Raw genomic sequence first — 9,174 nt, forward strand, 5'->3', positions numbered from 1 at the left:
AAAAGTCTGTGTGGAATTATATCAGCAAACATACCTGTACTGTAAAGTATATGTATTTAGCTGATAGTGTATTGATATAATATTGATTGATTGATATTAGGATTCACGCCTTGTGCATTCTTTCTGCGTAAAATGTCATGCGCACAATTTACGCACGCTCATATCTCGTATTCAGACTCATTAGAATTAGAGAAAAAACAAAATCCCAAATTTCTAAAGACAGAGCGAGAGGGGGGGGAGAGAGAGAGGGGGAGAGAGAGCCAATCAGAGATCTCCCAGCCTGCATCCCTACATTCGCGCTGCTCCTTTAAGACTCGTCCTCCCATCCATCTTTTTTTATTTTTTTCCCTCGGCCTCATACAAGGAGCTCTTTAAGCCCCGGTGCCGTCACACAGAGCAGGCATTCATACTCGGGCAGCGCGAGCGAGGGGGCTGGGGAGCGAGCGAGCGTCACTTTGGAAACTCGGGAACTCACGGATTCTCGTGCGAAACCGGCGACCTCCTTTTCTCATTACTGAAGTAAGGCGCTCCGCATTTCCAACTCTTTCCTGTGTAGCTGCTGCATCGGAGTCAGAGAGAAGAGCCCCCGAACTCACAGTTAGAGATCGATCAGTCTTTGGGCTTCCTCTAATGATCTTTAACATCGACATGTTAATTGGTAGTAGCTTTCAGGATGTGTGAGCTGGGTGTTGTAGTTTTTAAATCTGTGACTGACTGAAAGTTCAATATAACATTTGAGATGAAACTAAATGTGTAAATGCTTCAGTTCGCTATAAACCATTAGAACAAGTTTGATGAGGCTGATTATTGATAATAGAACAGTTGTTGTCAGTTTAACAAGTGATGCTGTTTTTAATTGATTTCTGATGGTTTCCTGTTCATGTATCGTTGATTCTCTTTTGTTCAGACAGTTTTATTTTCTCTTTTCCATAAAATATAAAATGTAAGATGTTTCTGTTCGACTAACCGAGAAGACTTCATTTAAACTGAGAAAAGCAAACAGCTGAAAAAGCTTTTTAACGAGGGGAGTTCTGACAACTCGGTGACAAATATCAGCTATTGTAAAACTGCAAAAAAAAAAAAAGTTTCAAACAAGCAAATTAAGGCCAACTTATTGGCAAGTCAAGCGGCGATAATGAGTTCACATACCGACATTCATCCCACAGTAAAAGTGCTCAGTGATGGAAATTAACAAACAAGTCTGATTTGAATGGAAACAGACGATGAGTCTCTGTTGATTCACTTTATTGGCTCGTTTGTTTCTAATGTTTGTTAAAGAAATAACACGCTTCATAATCAACACATTCACAGACCAGAGGCAATTATCACCAGCAGTCCTTCTAATATTATAATAATGATAATATTATAATTAGTTTGTGGGGCAAAACACGGACAACACGTGCGCAAATGAGGCTTTTTTATTTAAGTACCTTGCGCTGCTGCTGCATCGTGTCTCCGGGACGTGACGACGGTCCGTGAAGCGGCCGCGCGGAACCAGGTGGCAACCGAATATCATTCATCATTAACGCGCCTCGGACAGATGGAGAAGCGTTAGAGACACAAACACCGGCTGTGAATGAATGGAGACGATTCCCGACATCCACTCCGGTGTTCAGCCACACTGCGCATGATCTGTCGTTTAACATGTATTTTAAATTAATATTCCTGCATGACGCGAGTATAAAACTCACGTCTAAATATAAGGCTGCAGGTTAAAAAAAAAAAAAAAGTGGTGAAGCAAACGTGAAGGTGCAGCAACCAGAGGGTTAAGTGACTATAATCCACCACTTGACCTGCACAAGAAAACAGCAGCTCTTTAACTGACAGCCGACTTCACATAATCACTAATTTTCCTGCAACACGACACCGAAAACAACCCGGAGCCGCCGGTTCACAGGAAGTGCGCTGATTCTGGGCGTAAAGTTGGAGGCAGGGTGTTGATTTAATGGACAAAACAAGGACACATTTTGCTCCTTGCCGTTAAGACCTGCCCCTGTTTTAACAACCAGACTGTGTCTAATTCACACACGCGTACCGACACACGCACGTACACGAGGTTTATATTTCCAGCGCCCAGGCTGTGTTTATCCAAGGAGAGCCGGGTATAAATCCAAGGTCTGTGCTGCTGCGGCCTCGTATCATTACAACACTTTCTCCCCCGGGAGCTTGGAATAACTGCAAAACCTTAAACAGTAGCTTTTCTCTTTTTCTTTTTTTTTTTCTTAGCGGGAGCAAATATATAAATGTCTATATAGTGTACTTATTGTCACTTATATAAAAGTGACTGAACTGGTGCAGACACACTGAATAAACAACTTCATTATGGAAAATCTTTGTGTAAATGAGCTGAAATGAATCAGTCCTTCTAATCTGGTCTTTTCAATGACTCCAGTACTTTCACAAAATATCATTTAACAGTCATATCTGTGTGAATGCTGTTATGTGGAGTAACTGTTTTATTGGGGGCAAAAAAAACCTCTGTCTTGACCTAACCCCAATAAAATAAACACACTAACCAGGTAACGACACCTCCTCACTGGTCACAGGTGTCGGTGAAGTTTATCTCGGACTGTGAGAACTGACCTCCTCATCACTCTGCTGTTTCAGGTCTTTGCTGCTGGATTTCAATCGCGGGACACACGGAGGAGAGAGAGAGAGAGAGAGAGAGCGAGTGAGAGAGAGAGAGAGAGAGAGAGAGAGAGAAGGGGGAGAAGTGAGACCGGGTGAGTTTGGCGCAGACATTTGTGCATTAGCAGGTAAACTGGGGTCCAAGGTGCGCACTGAGCCGCCTATGATACCAACAACACGGATGGAAAGAACTTTAATGTGGAACCCTCACAGAGTTTTGCAGCGGAGGCTGAGAGTAGAGACAGACTGGCAGTTTATATTATAACTTAGAGGAAGCGACAGATCAGACCGCAGGCAGCCGAAACTCCGTGCGTCACTGTAGGGACAAAACAAGCGCGAGGACCCGACAGGTAGCTGAGCTGTTAGAGACAGGCCGTGCGTCCTCTGCGCACCCGGAGGTTTGCGGTAGCAGGATGTCCAGAGAGGAGCAGAGCTTATCGGAGGTCGAGCTCAGTCCCGGGATGTCGGACGACAGTCGCTCCCTGTCGCCGGGTCATTCCTCCGGTGCGACAGGCGGGGGGGACTCGCCTCTCCACGGGCAGCAGCAGCAGCAGCAGCCGCCGCAGCTCGCGGGTCTGGACGACGTGTCGGCGGGCTGCTCGTCCGCCAGATCCGACGACGAGGACGAACGCTTCCCAGCAGGAATCCGCGAGGCGGTGAGCCAGGTGCTCAACTGCTATGACTGGACCCTCGTGCCCATGCCCGTGCGCGTGAACACCGGGGGCAAGAACAAGCCGCACGTGAAGAGGCCCATGAACGCCTTCATGGTGTGGGCGCAGGCGGCGCGGAGGAAACTGGCCGATCAACACCCGCACCTGCACAACGCGGAGCTGAGCAAGACCCTGGGGAAGCTGTGGAGGTGAGGAGGCCACTTTATGTGGACTGTAGAGTGCTGACCCACTGTCTGTCATGTTGTGGTGATGCTCACTCAGGAAGGTGTGGACAGGTATGTAGGGGGCGGCCCAGGTATGGGTTGGGTTTGGAGATTAAAAGTAAAAATATAATGTTCCGGATAAATCTTCAGCTTTCAGGAAAAGATCAGTGTTCTGCTGGGGTCAGGGTTTATTTTTAGGATGGGGGGGGGTTTGGGGGGAAATTAGCTCCAGATTAGAGCCGGACAAAGGTCAGTTTCAAGAATGAATGCAACTGGACAAAACAACACTGAACAGCATTTTCCACTCATAAAAGTTTTCTAAGCTCTGACTGGCAGCAGCTTCACCTCAATCAGCTGATCTTTACCTCCCCATCACTTCTGTCCCACACTTTCATTTTCATAATTCTCCCTCATATGGATTTAACACAAGCGTCACACATTAGTGGATGTTTATAGTTCTTAGACAGAATGAGACAACTGCAGGTTGTTTGAGCATGTGCAGTTTCCGTCCCTCACACAGGCTCCTCCACGCCACTGTGTTTTCTATTAATGTTGTACATCAGTTGTAACTTTCAGGAGGCCACGCCGTCTCCTGTCCCACTTTTCTTTTGGTCACAGCTCACCAGCCATAAGAGCCACTATCTGTGTGTCTGCTGTGGATGTGTCACGGTCACATGTCGCTGAGATCAGGCTCATTTCATACGCTGTCTCATTCTGGGCGACCGGCTCCTGAGGGAATAACAGGGAGTTTTCAGAGCCATTCAACTAAGTTACAAGTATTGGAAGATCTTATTTAAAGATAATCTTCATATATTTAAGTGAATAGTTCAAAGTTATAGTTAATATAACATAACCAGAATCCCTGCAGCCCTTTAAGCTTAAAGTTTCACACAGATCCCGTCCCTGTGCACAATATCTGCTGACAAGGAAGGTCAGAAAGGTTAAATTCATTAACCTTGTGAGACTGGAGCATTAATTAGATGAAGACTTGACCTTGGGCTCGGGGCATGATTGGCTAATTAGCCCAGAGGCATGATGAACAGAGAGGCTGGGGAAGGTCAGGGTTTTCTCATGTCATTCCTGCCAGCGGTGGTAATAAGGAGCTCAGTTCCCCGTTTGCAGACAGGATGCGTCTACGGCCGCCATTATTTCATTACTGTCCGGCAGTCAGAAGCCCCTGGCAGGCACGGCATTACATGCAGCTGTGCAGATGACGTGAATGAATAGCTGGAAGAAAATTTTAAATTCTCTTCGTAATATGTTAATAAGCACCGAAACAGGATCAAACGTATTACGTGCTGCACAGAATATCTCTCCTGTTGTGACCTCAGGAAGACTGAGCAACAGTCGCTGATAGGCCGAGAGCGACCTGCTTCCATCTGTCCCACACGCTACCCGAACATACGTGACCCAGCTCGCCGTAATCAACCCGTCATTGCACAAAGAATACAAATGAATGAATTATTATCACAAACACTGATTAATAACAATATATACCATAACCACCCAAACCACAAAGCCCAGTCCTCCAGTCAGTCAACAATCCAGATGTTGACTTCCTCTGAAAACTGAGCCTTAAAGAGTTTATCTTAATGTGCATTTTTTTAAGTATTTGAGACATTATTTCTCTAAACTAAATGAAAAAGTCGCCTAAATTGAATTTCTAAAGACTTCTGGCCTCATCTTGTGGAATATTGTAGAAACCGCAGCATGAAAACAAAGTGTTTTCTTCTCGTCTTCTCACATAACCGAACCTTTTTTCCCCCCCTCCAAAGACTCCTCAATGAGAGCGACAAGCGCCCCTTCATCGAGGAAGCCGAACGGCTGAGGAAGCAGCACAAGAAAGACTATCCCGACTACAAGTACCAGCCGCGACGCCGCAAGAACGGAAAGATGGGTTCCGGGTCAGGAAGTGAGGCCGACGGCCATTCGGAGGGTGAGGTCAGCCAAAGCCAATCCCACTACAAGGGCCTCCACCTGGATGTGGCCCTCAGTGGGGGAGCCCGGTCCCCTCTGACAGATGGGCACCACCCTCATGCTGCAGGTGGGCTACGGGCTCCCCTCCAATACACTACACCCCCCCCCCCCCCCCGTTTTTAGATGAGTCTGGATGCAGCTGGACAGTGTGGCACACACACAGATCATGGTTCGAGTCTGCCGAGAAAACCAGATGTAACTTCACGTTTTCTTTTGTCTCCACAGGTCAGAGCCACAGTCCTCCCACACCTCCCACCACTCCCAAGACAGAGCCTCAGTCTGGGAAGGCAGGGGATGGGAAGAGGGAGGGTGCTGGGAGCGGGGGCTCCCGGGGAACAATGGGAGCAGAAGGGAGCTCAGGTGCTGCGGGATCCGGGAAACCTCACATCGACTTTGGTAATGTGGACATTGGTGAGATGAGCCACGAGGTGATGGCCAACATGGAGCCTTTCGACGTCAACGAGTTTGACCAGTATCTCCCCCCGAACGGGCACCCGGGGGTCGGGCAGAGCGCAGGGGGAGGAGCAGCTGCGGCAGCTTCTCCGGCCTCGCCATACACCTATGGCATCTCCTCAGCTCTGGCGGCGGCCAGCGGACACTCAGCGGCCTGGCTCTCCAAGCAGCAGCAGCCGCAGCAGCATCACGCCTCCCCTCTGGGCTCAGACCCGTCCAAGGCCCAGATCAAGAGTGAGGCCGGAGGCGCCGGCGGTCACTTTGCAGAGGCAGCCTCAGCAGGTTCCCACGTCACGTACACGCCCCTCAGCCTTCCTCACTACAGCTCCGCCTTCCCCTCACTGGCCTCCAGGGCTCAGTTTGCCGAGTACGCGGACCACCAGGCCTCGGGGTCGTACTACGCCCACACCAGCCAGGCCTCGGGGTTGTACTCAGCCTTCTCTTACATGGGCCCCTCCCAGAGGCCCCTGTACACGCCCATCACTGACCCAGCCAGCGTCCCGCAGTCACACAGCCCCACGCACTGGGAACAGCCCGTCTACACAACGCTGTCGCGGCCATGACAGACAACGAGACCAGAGAGTACTGGTGCAGGTTCAGCCCCCACGTCAGACCCGAGAAGCAGCTGCAGCGCTGGTGGCATCGGAGGTCAGAGTGGTCTGGGCTGGGGGGAGTGGGCAAGCACCAGGGGAGGAGGCTGGGGAGGCAGGACGGGACAAACCCCGCTCTGCCCGGGCCCAGGCGCACAAACGCTGTCACGGCCCAGGGATGAGCGCGAAGCGTGGCGCTTGTGAAGCGTGGTTGATAAATTTCGGGGGCGCGCAGCGTCAGCAGTCAGAGAGCGAGTTACTTTGACGGTGCAAAGAGAAAAAAAAAAAACACTCACCGCAGAGTTCCAGGTTCGATCTCTCGCAGCACTTCGAACAACACGGTTAGCGACAGAGTTCACGGGCGGGAAAGGATCGTCTCCCCTTCGGTTCTGAGGAAGCTTCACTGTAGTCCACACCCCGCACAGAGAAATACCCACATCTACATCTGGAATATATATATAACCATGACCTGTGTAATGAAGGGTGTGAGTCTATATGAAATGTTTTTTTGTTGTTTTGTTTTGTGCCAGAAGAAAGGAGTGCCAAATCATTTGGCTGTGGCCCATTTATTTCTCAGGCAAGATTGAGCGACTTTTCATCGGACAGATGTTAGTTTTTGTATCGCTTCTGGAAATCAATACAACAAACACTGACGGCACTCTGTTGGTTTCTGAGGCACATCTGTCCCTTATTTAATTCTTAATGATTGATTGTGCTGTGTTCACTTCAAATGCCTTTTGTATACACCATGAAGAAAAAAAAAATGCCATAAAAAGCCGTGGAAGTGAAACGACTTATTATCAGGATGGTTTATTAAAAAAAAAAAAAAGTACTTGAAATTACAAACTGTTCATTATATTGATGGATTCTGATACGAACTGTGTGTAAAACGACCAAAGTTTTGAGACCAAAACTTTATTACATAGAGAAGAAACCGATGTTTCTCCCAACAGGACACTCAAAACTACCTTTCATTATGTAGCTAGCTAGCCTTCTCTTAGCTGTCCACATTTTCTCCAATGTGACATTTTTTTAAAAACGTGTTGGTGTCAAAAGTTTCTGTTGAGTTTTTTATTTTTTTCTCTAAGGCACTGATGAGTGTGATGATTTTAAGTCGTTTTTTTTTTTTTGACGTTTTGATGTCGAACATTCATGATAAAAGACAAATCTATTTATACTTGGGTCATTTGTTTTCATTGACCACGGTTGCAATATGTTATAGAATTACATAATAGAAGCTTTTGCAGTTTTTATTTTTATTTTTTAAAAGAACTGACTGTATTAATTCTCATGTGCTATTTGCCATTATAATCTCCACTGAGATCCTGCACCACTGCCTTTCCTCTTCCCTCCTGTGTCGTTTAAAGTGTGTTTTTGTTTTTTAGAACAGTATTCAATGTGAAATGTCACATTTCTTTTTATTGTAGTTGTGTATCTTTTTTTTTTTTTTTTTAATTTTTAAAATTTCTTTAAAAAACACAATTTGAAGACAGTGTCAGTGTGGGTGATGCCAGTACTGAGAAACAGTTGCCAGAGATTGAGCGAATAAAGCCTCCAGGAGAAAAAACGTTTTAACACAACCTAATGTTAAATAAAAAATGTGCCTTATCCTAATAATAATAATAATAATAATAATAATATCTGTTACTAACACATTGAACACAGGCAACTAGCTGTACTTAAAGCTAATCTGTTTTTTTATGTCACAGTGTCTTTCTCTCTTTGCTCTCCCGTGTTTCCACATGTTGTTTCTACGTCTCAGCTCCTGAGCAGAACTTCAATGATCTTATTCTCCATCTGAGGAAGTGAAAAAGATGAAACATTTAATTTGTGTTTATGTTTATCGCTGAAATTATCCTTCATCACTACTGGACACATGTCTGAACCATATGCATGCAGCACTGCTTGTTTTAATTCACTTCATTCTTTTTTTTTTTTTTTGCTTAAAGCACATTTTGATGTAACTTTTTTTTTTTTTTTTTTTACCTCCAGTTCATCTCACCTCCTCCCTGCCACGCGTGAAACATCTGTAATGTTGCTTTGAATTTTACATTTCCTATTTATATTTGTTTTATGTTTGTGTTCGCAGTGAATTGTTTCTCTCCTTTTTTTTGTTGAAGAAACCTCTCGACTGTTACTGTTACTGCCGTTTTAGTATTTAATCTTTCCAGTCTTGTGTAACAGCTGCCAGCACAGCACAGCCACACAACTGCTAAATAAGAGCAGGAGCGAAAGCCTAAACATGTGATGATGACTAATGATCTCTGACTCTCACTTGAAATAAAGCTATTATTCCCGCTTTAATACAAGTCTGCCTCTTGAAACATTTTCACAACGGAGAAAAATAATGGAAATGAAAGGTCGTGATCTGATAATAACTGCAGTATGATAACAAACAATAAGCTGAACGTCCTCATTAAAAAAAAAAACTAATTACAGAAACGTTGCAGCGGTTTATGAGAGTGACACATTCTCATCTTCTCGTTATTAATTACAACCGAACAACAGAAGCGCGCGCCTCTGTGGCATCTTAACGGCTCGAGCGCCCGCTCGCGCTCTCGGCATAATCCGTTCAGCTAACGGTTAATTCACTTCAGCTGCACCGCGCGGCTCCGCTCTCAGCTACAGACCACCACTGACCATCAGCAGAGG

At 46.2% G+C, this 9,174-nt stretch overlaps 1 protein-coding gene across 2 annotated transcripts; it reads left to right on the forward strand.

The window, feature by feature from the left end:
* The first annotated feature begins 363 nt into the window (after positions 1–363).
* Positions 364–9,174, forward strand: sox10 (SRY-box transcription factor 10). Of its 2 annotated transcripts, none has more exons than XM_056401353.1 (4): positions 364–519; positions 2,608–3,487; positions 5,278–5,546; positions 5,705–9,174. In XM_056401353.1, exons 2-4 carry the CDS (start codon positions 3,042–3,044, stop codon positions 6,493–6,495), a joined length of 1,506 nt encoding a protein of 501 aa, XP_056257328.1. In that variant the 5' UTR covers positions 364–519; positions 2,608–3,041; the 3' UTR covers positions 6,496–9,174. The 2 variants fall into 2 exon arrangements, with proteins under 2 accessions (XP_056257328.1, XP_056257329.1); XM_056401354.1 differs by lacking the exon at positions 364–519 and adding an exon at positions 531–658.

This window comes from Seriola aureovittata, chromosome 17 (genome assembly GCF_021018895.1).
Source record: "Seriola aureovittata isolate HTS-2021-v1 ecotype China chromosome 17, ASM2101889v1, whole genome shotgun sequence".
Lineage (NCBI taxonomy): Eukaryota > Metazoa > Chordata > Actinopteri > Carangiformes > Carangidae > Seriola > Seriola aureovittata.

What these genes read in the sequence shown, in the direction of transcription:
- sox10 (XM_056401353.1), top strand. Translation starts at nt 3,042, where the DNA reads ATGTCCAGAGAGGAGCAGAGCTTATCGGAGGTCGAGCTCAGTCCCGGG. An exon ending in ACCCTGGGGAAGCTGTGGAG is followed by an intron (nt 3,488 to 5,277) that starts GTGAGGAGGCCA and finishes CCCCCTCCAAAG; the next exon opens with ACTCCTCAATGAGAGCGACA. An exon ending in GCACCACCCTCATGCTGCAG is followed by an intron (nt 5,547 to 5,704) that starts GTGGGCTACGGG and finishes TTGTCTCCACAG; the next exon opens with GTCAGAGCCACAGTCCTCCC.